Here is a 13,838-nt window from a genome sequence, read left to right as displayed (position 1 = left end):
TCTCAGTTGTTTAAAATAATCTTGTGACCAGGGTATTTACAAATCCCAACTGTATGATTTTCAATACCATCAAAAACACAGATGCTCATCTTTCTGTTAAATTTATATCAAGGTGCTGTATTACAGATGTATTGTATTTAGTGAACGTCACTCGCCACCAGACATCGGTGGCTACTGGTGGAAAAGGCAGCTGAGCTGAAATGAATGGTGACTGTGAGTGGTGTTAAGCAAGAGTTGGTGATTGTTGGAACTTTATAACTAACTAAACAACTATGAAGACTAACCAAGGATCTTTTGGTGATGGTGAGACAATCAAGTCTTAGTTCGGTCAAAGAGAGAAACTTGGATTCAGAAGTTGCAGTTGCATGGCAATAAAATAGACAACTCAGTTAAAAATCAGGATGTGCATTCTAACATAAGTACATTTTTAGGGGAGACTTAAACACAGACAGTGACTCAGACAGCCTTCTATCTTCAGGCAGGTCATTCCAGAGCCTTGGGGCCCTGGTTGCAAAAGCTCTGTCCCCCCCGTCCCCCCTAGAGTCTTACCACCACCAGTTTTACAAATTACTTTAGAGACTCGGAGACAACATTCAGCACTAAATAGAGCACTAACACTCCCACAGAAGCTTGTCGTTGTTAGACGGGTCTCTGAGTTAATGGTTCCCAACCTTTTTTCTTAAGGGACCCCTTTTCTATCATGGAGTTAATTGACGACTCCTGACTAAGTGACATATTTTATGGATATTTCATATTATATTCAATGCAGAACAATAGCAGCACAGAACAAATAAAATCAATGTATAGGAAACCCTGGGTTACTGTATGAAGCAGCACATATGCCTGTGGTTGTCTGGTGAAAAGGACTTGTTTTTTTCCACTTTCCAGATTTCTGCCTACCCCAGCTTTAAACAAACAATATAAAACATGTTAATTAGTGAGCTTAAGAAGTGCTAGTAGGCTGATTTGTTACAGTCTTTTTATTACCTTCTATCTTCTTTTGACCTATGCCAAGCTAAGTTAACCAGCTGCAGCTTCATATTTAAAGGACAGAAAATAAGTGTGGTATCAATCTTCTCATTTGGTTCTCTGTAAAAAAATGAACTATCCTCAAATGTCAAAATATTTCTTTAAATGTTTTCAGTTTTCTTTGAGCTCAAAAGACACTACTTTGTGTCAGTCTCTAACCTCTCAGTTGTGATTTTAAAAGGCAGAGTGAGGTTTTTAAAATATCTTCGGCAAGTTTTAGCATCCCTTTTGCAAAAAAAATAAAAAGGAATAAGTTACTGTCATCTTAAAAATAAATGAATGGCCATATTTTGGATATCTTGTAAGGGTTCTTGTTAAGCCTTACACCAGGAATCATTTGCATTATAGGTCAGAAAATGCTTAATGGCTTTATGTGTATGTCTGTGAGAGAGGGACTGACAAAGGCCGGTCTCAAGACATGCAGGCAAAGTCCAGGCTGCATCAGGGTAAAGAGATTTCACTGCAGTAACCCAACAGGCCAACTGTGCCTACCAAAATTCAAAATCATGCACACACCAAGTGGCATTACACTCACAAGCTGACAAGGGAACTTAAATAGCATTTATCTGTGTAAACCAGGTACAGGAGGGATGCTAATGCCCTTACTGGCTGCCTGGGTCACTGTCTTACAGGACACTTTGAGCCTTGCTAATGTGTTTTTTTTTTCTGGTTGGTTTGAACACTGAAGAATATCTGACATATTGCAAAACATTCACATTGCATTTGTATAGTGTTTCCAAATGATAACAACTCATATCCATTCTTTTATTGCCATAAACTCCACTAAAACTCACTAGCCTGTCTATGGTGAGAGCAACAGCAAAAGGGACTAGTAGCTCAACTGGACAGGTCACGTTTTATACACTAACAACTGCTGTTTTACGTTCATTATGCAGCCTACATTACAGGTAGAGCCAAAAATAGGCCTACTACTCGATTATTTTTATTGTTTTGTATCATTATTTTGATTAAAACTAATGTCTTAATTGATAGCCAACGTCACCTTTGTGTGATGCGTCACAGTCCACCGCAGTATCTTTGACATCTTTGACCTGACAAACCGCCACTCGGCTGAGCTCCTCCATGTCTTGGCTGCAGTTCGCAGCCAAACTGTTCCTCTTCTTCAAGTCAAACATTATTTCCAAGTAGCCCGGGTCCAAAGTTTAGCTAGCTGTTTCTCAAGAAAGAGATAAACTAGCCTCCAGCGTCTGATATTCGCCATTTCACACGCTCAATTACCACCAGCTGTTTGGTTTGACAAGCCCCGCCTCCCAGCTAAATCCCCAGACGCCCCTGAGAGGCCCGCCGGACACACTGACCAATCAGCTGGAGTTTTCTGTGATGTAATCTGAGCAGTTATGTGTCGTCATTTTAAACCTGATTGAGAAAAAATTATTGTAGTCTCTCTATTAACATGTATTGCAACGACAGTTTATGGTAATATTACTGTTTTTATATCTCCTCATTTTATTTCTTGACTGTGGTCAAGTGTGTCGAAATATCTCTTAACATTTTTTGAGTAGCCAAGTACGGAAGCTATTGCATTCACTTGACAAATAAAAAAAAGCCATGTTTTTCTGAGTAATTTTTTCTGTTTTTCAGAGTAATTTATTTATTTTTCTGTTTTTTGGTGTATTTTTTCTGTTTTTCTGAGAGATTTTTCCCTGTTTTTCCTGGTAATTTTTTTTCTGTTTTTTTTTTTTTGTGGTAATTTTTTTTTCCTGAAGGAGGAGATGAGATACTTAAAAATCTCGCGAGAAGCTCCCACCTGGCACCTGCAAGTGACCCCTGCATCCATGGTGACTCCTGCTCATGGATGTATTTTGCATCCGTGCTCCTGCTCCTAGACAATTTCAGCTACGGGATCAATAAGGGTAAGGCACGTAATTAGTTACACACAGGGTAACTAATTACGTGCCTTACCCATGATGGAAAAAAACTGTTAGCTTAATGTTACCTGACAACTGAAATCATGCCCATACACGTTTCTCAGCTAACGTTGTTACAACCTGTTACTAACCTAACCTGTTCATTGAGCGATAGGCCTACACTAGAAGGATGCAGTGGAAAACATAGCTAGATTATCATACCCTGTGTGGATGCAGGGGTCACTTGCAGGTGCCAGGTAGGAGCTTCTCGCGAGATTTTTAAGTATCTTGTCTCCTCGTTCAGGAAAAAAAAATTACCACAAAAAACAAAACAAAAAAATACTCTGAAAAACAGAAAAAAATTACTCAGAAAAACAGGGAAAAAATTACACCAAAAAACAGAAAAATAAATAAATTACTCCGAAAAACAGAAAAAAATTACTCAGAAAAACAGGGCTTTTTTTATTTGTCAGGTGAATGCAATACGCTTCTGTAGCCAAGACTTTAAATCAGGTTCTTAATTAAAATTTTAAAGTTGAATGAATAGGCCCAGGCTTGAGGGAAAGGGAAAAACGACCTAATCCTCAATGAATAAAAACTCTGAAATACATTCATAATTTAACAACTGCCTAAATAAATAAGATTTGAAACGAACAAATGCATGACTTTTACATAATTAATAGATAATCATATGCACAATTCAACAAACAAATAATAAACAGTGTTACAGCAAAGTTAGTAAATGTCTTCATACCATTTCTATTCCCTACAACTCTACATTTATTTTTTTCTTTACTTCCATATTTCTAGGCATAGCTCTCAGCAATGATAATGATTATTAAGATAATAGGCCTTTATCAGAGCTAAAACGATTAATCATCATCTGTGTGTGGGTGTGTCTGTTCCACGTTTTTCTCCTCACTGACTTGGTCAATCCATGTGAAATTTGGCACAGTGGTAGAGGGTCATGGGAGGATGCGAATGAAGCAATATTACATCAATTGGCCATGGGGGGACGCTATAGAAACCGATTGAAATTGCAAACTTTGAATGGGTATATCTCATGTACCCTATGTCGTGGAGACATGAAACTTTGCACAGAGATGCCTCTCCTCACGAGGAACAAACTTGCCTCAAGAACCCATAACTTCCAGTTATATAGATTTTCCACCATTTTGAAATTTTAAAATCAATCTCTTCCTAGGAAGTTTGACCGATCTGCATGAAACTCGGTGAACATAATCTAGGGACCAATATCTAAAGTTCCCTCTTGGCAAAAGTTGGAAAACTTACTAAAACTGAGCTTCTATAAGGCAATGAATATTGCAGAGGGCGTGGCTCATCACATAAAGGTGTATAATATCTCAAGGGTTTCACCGATCACCACACACCTTTGTAGGCATATGACCACACATAATCTGAGGGGACCCCTCCATTATTGACCCCATCAAACAAAAAGGGGGCGCTAGAGAGCTAATTTCTTATCTAGGCCTCACCGCCATATCGATTTTTACTAAACCTGGTAGATATGTAGAACAGGACGCCTCAAGGTGACTGGAGAAATTTAACTCTATTTGGCAACTGGGTGGCGCTATAACAACAGAAAAATGCTTAAAAATGGCTAAAATGCGACGGATTGCTGCTGCAACAAAGGCTAGCCGCACCTTTCCCATGTGAACTACCAGTGCGCCCCACTTTTAAGTCAATACAACATATAAACACTTTAACTATCTGCCTTTCAACGTGCTACCTCAACTACTAATGTACAGTTTTAGCCCACTAACTATCCCACTATTGGCAATGGTACTACTGTACTTTCAATAAAGCAATTGTACTATCAAATTCACAAAAACTCTGTCTGAATACATTGCTCTTCTTAATGGGTTCAGTTGACTATTTAATCTGCAATTTCCTATGACCTGTATCCCAAACACACACCATGTGAAACTGTACGTGGGCAACTGTGCGCTCAATGGGTATGGACTAGTTTTTCTCTGTTTTTGTAATTTTTCAAGAAGAAATGAACTAATCCAATGTCAGTATTTTCTCTGCAAACTGAGTATCTTTGAGTTTTGGACTGTTGATTGGACACAAGAAGACGTGAAGATTTTGCCATGCACTCTAGGAAAATGTGGTGGGATTTTTTTTGCCTTTTTATGAACCAAAAACAGTAAACAATTAATCACAACATGAATAGATAATAAAATAATAAGTTGCACCCGCAATATAAAATTTAAATGCCACTCTTTTTGTGCCTTCTTCAGTCAGCATCACGTATTACTGTGGTATGAATAGGATAACAATATATTAACTTAGAATACATAGAAATTACTGATGAAAACCAGCAAAATGCTGTCCAAAAAAATCTATATATTTAAATGAAACTTGTGATTTACACCCCTCATTATTTTGTGTATGTCTACAGATTACTATTCGATTAATAATGTCAACTTTATTTATATGTCAATGACAACTTCCTGTCACCATGCTCCACTGTACATCATTTTCTAAGCAATGCATAATTTCTTTAATGATCAGCTTTAGTTTTTGTCTCAGCCTTCCTGAACAGGCATGTTGTTTTCATATGCTTTGTGAAATGTATCCAGCTGTGATATGGAAATGCAAAGACTTTATCCAACACGCAGATCACACAATGCGGCCCTTCACACCTATTAACAGAGCAACATTGCCCACTGCTGGACATGAAATGTTCAGGGATTAGAGACAGAATGCCTTTAGGTTGGATGCTTATTAAAAAGGGGTGTGTGATTTCTTGTCGTAAGTAGGTGGCGCTATACGAATAATGAAATACTGACATGTAGGTCTGTTTAGGCTTGACCACTCATGCAACTTGTAATATCTGCCATTAACCAGGCCGATATCAGATGTAAATTTTCACTAGTTAACATGTGTGTGCCAAAGTTTGTTGAGTTTTCAAGCACCTTTACCTTTAGCCCCTTAAAAATGTGATTCATTCGGGAAAAAAAATAAGAATAAGCAATTCTGGGGAATTAAGAGTCCACATAGAGAGAGTGGGCCCTAAAGCAATGTGTGGAGGGTGGAGAATGGGTCCTTATGAGTGATTGCCAATAGCATCTTTAACAAAATTATATGCTTATTCTATGACTATTAAATCAACCATTCTAGAAATCAACTATTCTATAATCATAAATCGAATGTAAAAATTGTTACATTAAATTAATAACAACTTAATTTCTTATTTTCTTTGGTACTGTTTGTTATTTACAGATATGCAATAATGATTGCTGGGTAATATGTATGTTGATGTTATCCAATGTCAAGTCTCAAATCCTGTGATGAGAGAGCCCGGTCTCACTCCGAAGTCATAGAAATCTGGTGCTTGGGCAGTGACTTGCAGCATCAGGAATTAACAAAAAGGGTGTCCTTAAACGTCGGCATGATACGCAGCCGGTTGCTGTTATACTTTAATGGCGCCCAGTGGTATCACGGGGCAACGTGGTGGGACAACCAACCAACCCTAACCCTAACCCCTAACCCTAACCCAACAAACCAGTTTTCACCGGAGAGAGCTATGTTTGCATCCCATAAATTCTAAAGCCAAACCCTGTTCTTTTTTTCCTAAACCCAACCATGTGTTTGTTGAAGCAAAAAAAAAAGTCTATTTGTTGCATTGTACTGTATGTAAACGTTACATTTCCAGTAAAAACAGAAGAGTATCTCGAAGGAAGACAATGCATGTAACAGGCAGAACTTGACACGCCGTCCTAGAACATCAACAACCATCGCAAGCAGGGTACCTTGCACATCATATGTGGACGTGGAAACCAAACGTCAATATATGATGAGGTTGGAGGAGACAATATGTGCATGATAGTGTGCACCAGGGCCCGTCATAAGAGCGTGCACTGGGGCCCATCGTCACTACCTTACTCCACTGCTGTAGCAGCAAAACCCCCCCTGAGTGTACAGGTTTGAGCAAGGGTGTGTTTTAGTGCGCATTAATTCAACTTTTCATTTGTAAGGTCAAGAATGTGTTATTTCTTCTCTTTGTAATTACACAGACTCACGTTACAAAAAATGGTGACATAAAATGCTAATAAAAAAAACCTTGATATAGTATGACAATTTATTCTGCCTGTTTTAGCTACATAATTCACTCACACAAAAAGACAAAAAAAGGAAATCAGGCCCAAACTACTCATCTTTTTTAAATGAAGAAATTAAGAATTGAGAATACTGCTTAAGATGAATAAAAGCACTTATTTCTTGTTACATTGTACCAATCTTGCATTTATTCCTATCAATTGTGCTGAGTCATCTCTCCCCTCTGTAGCCTGTCTGTCAATAGATTATTTTCATAGACTGGATCCATGAGAACAAGACACTAATCAAACCCAGATGGCCTTTATCTATTATCTTTAAACCCCACCCCTCTCTCACTGATTTGGACATAAGGGACTGCTTCCTCTCTGAGAGCAGTGTTGTAGGAGTCTGCTTGCATGAACGTCTGCCTGTTGATTTATCCTGCAGAAACAGCAACAGAGGATCCAACATGATACCTTCAGTTACACTCAACAATGGGGCAAAGATGCCTATTGTGGGTCTAGGAACGTGGAGGGTAAGGCTGAACATTTTCTTGCTCCTAGTGACAAAATTCTGAGAAAATTTTTAACTTCTGACATTTTCCAAGAGTTTCCACTTAAAGTTAAGACCAGATCCTGTTAAAGACAAAGGTTATTCACAAAGTGTCTTAGCCCTTAAAAGAACTTCTAAGGTGAAATACTGTTCGGAGCAGGGAGAACTTTTAAGAGGCTAAAGAGTGAGGAAAGACAAGAATGTAGGAAAAACATCCTCCAAATGCTGGATGACAGTGAGTAAATGAAATGCTGCAAATTAGATCTTGCAGGGATGTTTGTGGTCGATGTCATTAGAGATGCGCTCACATCTACCATTCAATGCAATAACGATATAACCCCAGAAATAAGGTGATGACAACACTAAGATATTTGGCAACTGGAAAAATGCAACAGTGCAGCAGTGATAACTTTGGTCTGTCTCCACCCTCCATTAGCAGAATGATCACACCACCAGTTACAGCACTTTCCCAGTGCCAACAAAAGGTCAACTAATCACATCTGTTAGAAGAATCTGTCACCCCTAGTAATGAGGTCAACCACAATTCCTCACTGAGATCAGAGTGTCTGTCCCCTAGTTGCTTAGAGTTGCTCTGAGAATTTTCCTAAATCACTTCTAAGCTAGGACTTCTAGGTAGAAATTTTTAGGCTAAGTTAGGAGGTCTCAGAGTATTTTTGGAAGGTTTGTGAATACAGCCTAAGGTCTAACTTGTGCAAAGACATAAAAGCATGTAGAAATCCTTGATAGCCAGGGTCTTCTCCCTTGTAACATTGACATTTTCTTCACTACTCTTCAATGTGACCCACATGCTGAAATCACTGAAATCCCTTCCATCTTCCATCTCTGGTGAGAGGAGCCTGTGAGAAGACGCTTAGTGACCTGAAATTGGATTACGTGGACCTTTACCTCATGCATTTCCCTATGGGAGCCAAGGTTTGGATTACACTGTTGTGTACTGGCCATAGAAAACAACAGCCTGTCTGTTGGTAAAACCACTATCATCAAGTGTTCTGGTCAAGCTCAACCTTTAGCCTTTTTCTCCAATGTGTTAGTCTAAGCAACCCAGAGAACTATGCAACCATTAAAGTTTTGCTTTTCAATTTTTTTCCTTGCTTAATAGGGTTTCTTGATGAGCTAATACATTTTATTATCAGAAATTAAAATGAAAAACATTTCATCCAACTTCATGTTTCATTTTTTTTAACCGATGCAGCCAGGGGATGAGATGTTTCCATGTGATGAGAATAACCAGCTAATTTCTGATGGCAGCAACTTTTTGGACACCTGGGAGGTAATTTAAGAGACTCAGTGCAGTTACATATATTAAGCAAGGACTAACACACTGATAGTCCAACTGACTGCTATATGGACAAAGAAATATTTTGCAAAATGAGGTGCATCAGTGACAACAATGTGCAATTTGTCTCAAAAGGCTATGGAAAACCTGGTGGATGCTGGTTTGGTCAAGGCTATCGGCATCTCCAACTTCAACAAAGACCAGACTGAAGCCCTACTCAACAAAGACCAGACTGAAGCCCTACTCAACAAGCCAGGCTTGTACTTGAGGCCTGGCTTGTTGAGTAGGGCTTCAGTCTGGTCTTTGTTGAGTAGGGCTTCAACAAAGACCAGACTGAAGCCCTACTCAACAAGCCAGGCCTCAAGTACAAGCCTGCCAACCACCAGGTACACTAAAACACCTGTTTACCTAAGAGATAACACATTTCACCTGATAACTGTAGGGACCAGCTGCTATTTGAATTGACACATAGAGACTTTTATGTTTATTTTACTAAAACCAAGAGCACCAGAAAAGACTCAAATTCTGGGCATGATAATGTCATCATTTACCAAATCTTGGGTTTTACATGTCCGCACAGATACATAGTAACTCGAGTTTTAAGTCTTACCCTAGAGGACATTTTTTAAAAATCTCTGTTTTAGTGACCTAACTTTTTTGCATGTGGACACAAAGCCAAAACATAGAGGAAAGTATCCGCTTACAAAAATATCTGTTGACGTATAGACTGGGCCTTAAAAAGATTTAAATCTAACTTGCCTAAGCCTGTAGGAACCCTGGAAACAAGACTTTAATTCTGCTCACAGTGTAGCAAGAAGAAAATAAAAGCTAAAACTTTCTCCAGATTGAGTGCCACCCGTACCTGACCCAGGAGAAGCTGATCAACTACTGCCACTCAAAGGGCATCTCAGTGACAGCTTACAGCCCCCTGGGCTCCCCTGACAGACCCTGGTAAGAGGCAATGTCATCTAATATACACAGCTCTCACACAAAACAAAATGTCATTAAGATATGTGTCACTCATTCTTTTCTGTTCCTATTTACAAAAGGGTGACATCTGATGATCCCTCGCTGCTGGAGGAACCTAAGATCAAGGCTATTGCTAACAAGTACAACAAGACTGCAGCACAGGTAAAAAAGTAAAAAGTTCATCTTTCCCCTTTTCTTGGAGAAATAAAGCCATAAAACATTTTGTATTATGAGGGATTGGGTCAGTATATCAGGTCCTGCTCTTAACTGGTTAAAATCCTTTTTGTCTAACATTACTTGTGGAGTGCCACAAGGTTCTATTTTGGGTCCAGTTCTCTTTTCACTCTACATGCTTCCATTGGGTCACACACTGCAAAAACATAACGTGTCTTATCTCTGGTATACCGATGAAACCCAGCTGTACATACCCATCATTCCTAATGACTGCAATAGCCTCACTCACCTCCAAAACTGCCAAAATATTATCAGAGAGTGGATGCATCAAAACCAGCTGCAGCTTAACCATGACAAAAGATTTTAATAATAAGTCCACACCATGCAACTGAAGTCCTAAAAGATACAATCATCTACATCTGAATCCACTTTTAAAACACATCTAAAAACACATTTTTTAGGGTGGCATTTCTATAAGGTCAAAGATGTTAAGTGTCTTTATATGAATACATGTGTTTTTTGCATATGTCTGCTAAAGCTTCTGCACAGAGCATGTGTGTATATGGGTATATTTAACTACGTGCCTTTTTGTGTGGATGCATGTACATATTTATACACATTCATTTGTTTTTAATCACTTTGTTTTACCCCTTTATTATTTGCAGATACATCATTGCTTGTACTCTTGCTTAATTTAACTGCTTGTATTGTCTTATGAAGCACTTTGTAGCATCTATATGTGTGCTATATAAATAAAGTTATTATTATTATCATATTATTATTATTAATTGTTGAATGCAAAGCTAAGTTTGGTAAGAAAACATTCATAATGAACTTTAACATGTATTTTATCCTCTATGAAAGCAAAGCATGTACAATGAGCATATACATATAGTGGACAGATATTGCATTGTAGTGGTATTTGTATGTGTTTCAGTCAGTGGGTGCACACCAGTATCACCGTAAACTCCTCAGAATGGACACTGCTTTGTTTAAAATTGTGTAATGCTTCATTGCAAAAGTTAACTAACGGAAGTCAGCAAGCTGTCATGTGGTGGATGGAAAGGTTTGTTACACAACTCTAACTATGGGAAAATAAACCCCACAGTAACTTGTGGTGATCCACCAAAAATGTGGTCATACAAAGATGTTCAGGGAGATGCCTGAAGAATGCTGTTTTCCCAACAGGTTCTCATCAGATTCCACATCCAGAGGAACGTGATCGTCATAGCCAAGTCAGCAACGCCCCATCGGATCAAGGAAAATTTCCAGGTATACTATTATCATTTATTAAGCTGTCCTACTTATCTAGTGTATTTATACAGGACCAGTTTCAGATATTGATTTAGGAAAAATAAGTTGAGGTCCAGTCACATGCTTATATCTGTTTTGTTAGAGAAACTTAAATTTTGAAAAATATTCAGCTTGTGTGCCTCATACTTCTGTTGCAACATTAATTATTTTTTTCTTTTTCCTACAGTTGTTTGACTTTGAGTTAAGTGAAGACGACATGAAGACCATGCTGACGGGCTTCACAGAGAGGAGAGCATTCTTACTACAGTGGTGAGTAGACAGGGAGACAAACACAGTGATACGACAATAACAAGCATAAGCATATCTAAGGGACTGTTCATTACTTATGAGGGGGGAGGGAGTGGTGCAAAAATGGGAGGAGTGTCTTTTTTTTTTTAAGCACTCGGGAGGGACTTATGTTTTTTTGTTTTGGCTTAGCATACAAATTTAGATGGTTGTATTTTGGTTTTTTTTTACCATCGATTTTTCAAGAAAACATGCCCTCCAAACCCGCAGGCCATGTTTTTGGCAAAATTACACCATTTTTCATAGCCAGAAACTGTAAAAGCAGAAATTATTGTTGTTGTTGTTTTTTTTTTTTAATGTCAGACAATCCTTGGACACATCACATGCAACAAACACTTCTGTCAGGAAAACAAACAAACAAACAAAAAAAAAAAAAATCTGACTCTATAATAGTAATATTTCAGCAAAACACTTACCCTACATCTCATTTAAAATCTGGCCATAAATAGTCTGCACTAACTAACTTCAACTTTTAACATTTAACCTTAAACATGAAGGCGTAAGTTTTAAAAATACAGCAACTAATTTATGGTGGAGGGACAGTCATGCATTTTCCACTAGTCACACAGGAAGGCCCAAGGAAAAATGTTTATAGCCTTGTGGAGGGTTGGAAAAAAAAAAAAAAGACAAAAAACAAAACAAAAAAAAAACAAAAACAAAGTCCCACCACAGCCACCCTGTACTCCAATAAGTAAAGAACAGTCCCTAAATGAATTCTTGTAGGCCACAGACTAGGTACTGGGCTTGTTATCCTTAGCATCAAACCTCAAGTAATGTGTGTCCCTCTTCTTTTCTCTACAGGGCCTCGACACACAAAGACTTCCCCCTGAATACTGAATATTAGCTCATCAGAACATGCTGCACCATTTCTGCCTTTCACCAACGATTCAGTTTTCTTTTAATAGAATTTACATAGTCCTATCAAACTACTCCCTGACCAATGTGACAGCTGAATTATTATGTTACTAAACTTGTGCTGGATCAATTTTCATATAATACTCACCACTGGAATAATAAATTCAGTGAATGTACTGGTTATATAGATGTATAGAGTACAACAGTGGTTGTAAAATAAATGTGTGGGGTAATACCTGACAAAGGGTAAATGACATTAACTGTGGGTGACAGAGATTGAACATGATCACTATGAATGCTATGTAGGTACTGAAGTAAGACAACAAAGAAGATGAGAGGTCAAGTACATAGATGTTAAGGTAGATTTAAGTGGTGTGATGTAACGAAGTAAAAATGCCCAGACGGGCTTCTCTGGAGATACTGGCTATATATTTACAAGAGATGCTCACAGCGACTCTATCATCTAAGGAATCTTAGTGGCCTCAGTGTTAGTAAGCAGATTTTAATATTAGTGTACAAAACCATGGTTGAGAGTGTTTTAACTTTTCACCTTCCTGCCTGGTACGGTTGTTTTAACTGTACATCTAAGAATAAACTCTGGGATTGTGACAACGGTAGGTGAAATAGTTGGCAAGCCACAAAAGCCCTTGACACAACTCTTTACAGAAAGGACAAGGACAAAAGTGAGGAGTATCTAGGCAGATAGCTCTCATGCTCTCTTCAGCCAGTTTGAGCTCTTGAGCTCCAGGAGGCGCTATAGAGTACCCCTGGCAACTACAACTGTATTTAAGAAGTCCCTCATCTGAAGTGCCATCAGTATTCTTAACTCATATATGTTCTTATATATGTTAAGTGTTTTCTAATGACCTTGTATGTTTGTTTTATGCATCTTGAAGCTTGTTTGCTTTTTATTAAGTTGTCTCTTGTGTCTGGTGAGCTGAAGACAAATTTCCACCCTGGTGGACAATAAAGATATTTTCTACTCTACTACTTAGTTTTTTTTGGGGAGTATTTGTACTTTGCTTGAGTTTTTATACTTCTGACAACTTTCACTTTTACTCCAGTACATCTCCCCTAAGCATCATAGTGACTTACTACAAAACAGGGAAGGAAGGGAGGACGGAAGGAGGGATTGATGGATGAATAAATGAAGGAATGGGAAGAAGGAAAAACTGGAATTTGTTCTCTAAATCCTTTAAGTTGTGAATACCCAATTTCATCTCAAGTGTAATGTAACCTCCATTTTGTAGGTGGTGTACATGTAAAGAAGAAACCATTGTAGCCTCCAGTATCCGTGTGAATGTGTTTTGTTAGTATGCTTCTGCTAAGCCTGGATGCACCAATTCTCATCTATCATTCTAAGATTGGAGACTTGAGTCCCACAGCAGAGCGAGTAAGGATTCCAGGAGATAGAGACTTGTGAGCGGTAA

At 38.3% G+C, this 13,838-nt stretch overlaps 1 protein-coding gene across 1 annotated transcript; it reads left to right on the top strand.

Moving 5' to 3' along the window:
* Positions 1-7,346: 7,346 nt before the first annotated feature.
* On the top strand, positions 7,347-13,394 carry LOC117249636 (aldo-keto reductase family 1 member B1-like). Its single transcript, XM_078165497.1, has 10 exons — positions 7,347-7,530; positions 8,349-8,447; positions 8,728-8,805; positions 8,947-9,021; positions 9,144-9,197; positions 9,656-9,762; positions 9,861-9,942; positions 11,143-11,226; positions 11,435-11,517; positions 12,355-13,394. The coding sequence occupies exons 1-10, from the start codon at positions 7,432-7,434 to the stop codon at positions 12,395-12,397; spliced, it is 804 nt and encodes a 267-aa protein (XP_078021623.1). The 5' UTR covers positions 7,347-7,431; the 3' UTR covers positions 12,398-13,394.
* The last annotated feature ends 444 nt before the right edge of the window (positions 13,395-13,838 follow it).

This window comes from Epinephelus lanceolatus, chromosome 23, assembly GCF_041903045.1.
Source record: "Epinephelus lanceolatus isolate andai-2023 chromosome 23, ASM4190304v1, whole genome shotgun sequence".
NCBI classification, from domain to species: Eukaryota; Metazoa; Chordata; class Actinopteri; order Perciformes; family Serranidae; genus Epinephelus; species Epinephelus lanceolatus.
Note: the sequence above shows the minus strand (reverse complement) of the source record. Positions and strands in the feature narration are given on the sequence as shown.

Coding starts and splice junctions, on each gene's coding strand:
- LOC117249636 (XM_078165497.1), top strand. CDS start 7,432: ATGATACCTTCAGTTACACTCAACAATGGGGCAAAGATGCCTATTGTG. Junction 9,022..9,143: donor TCAACAAAGACCAGACTGAA/GCCCTACTCAAC, acceptor AACAAAGACCAG/ACTGAAGCCCTACTCAACAA. Junction 9,763..9,860: donor GGCTCCCCTGACAGACCCTG/GTAAGAGGCAAT, acceptor TATTTACAAAAG/GGTGACATCTGATGATCCCT.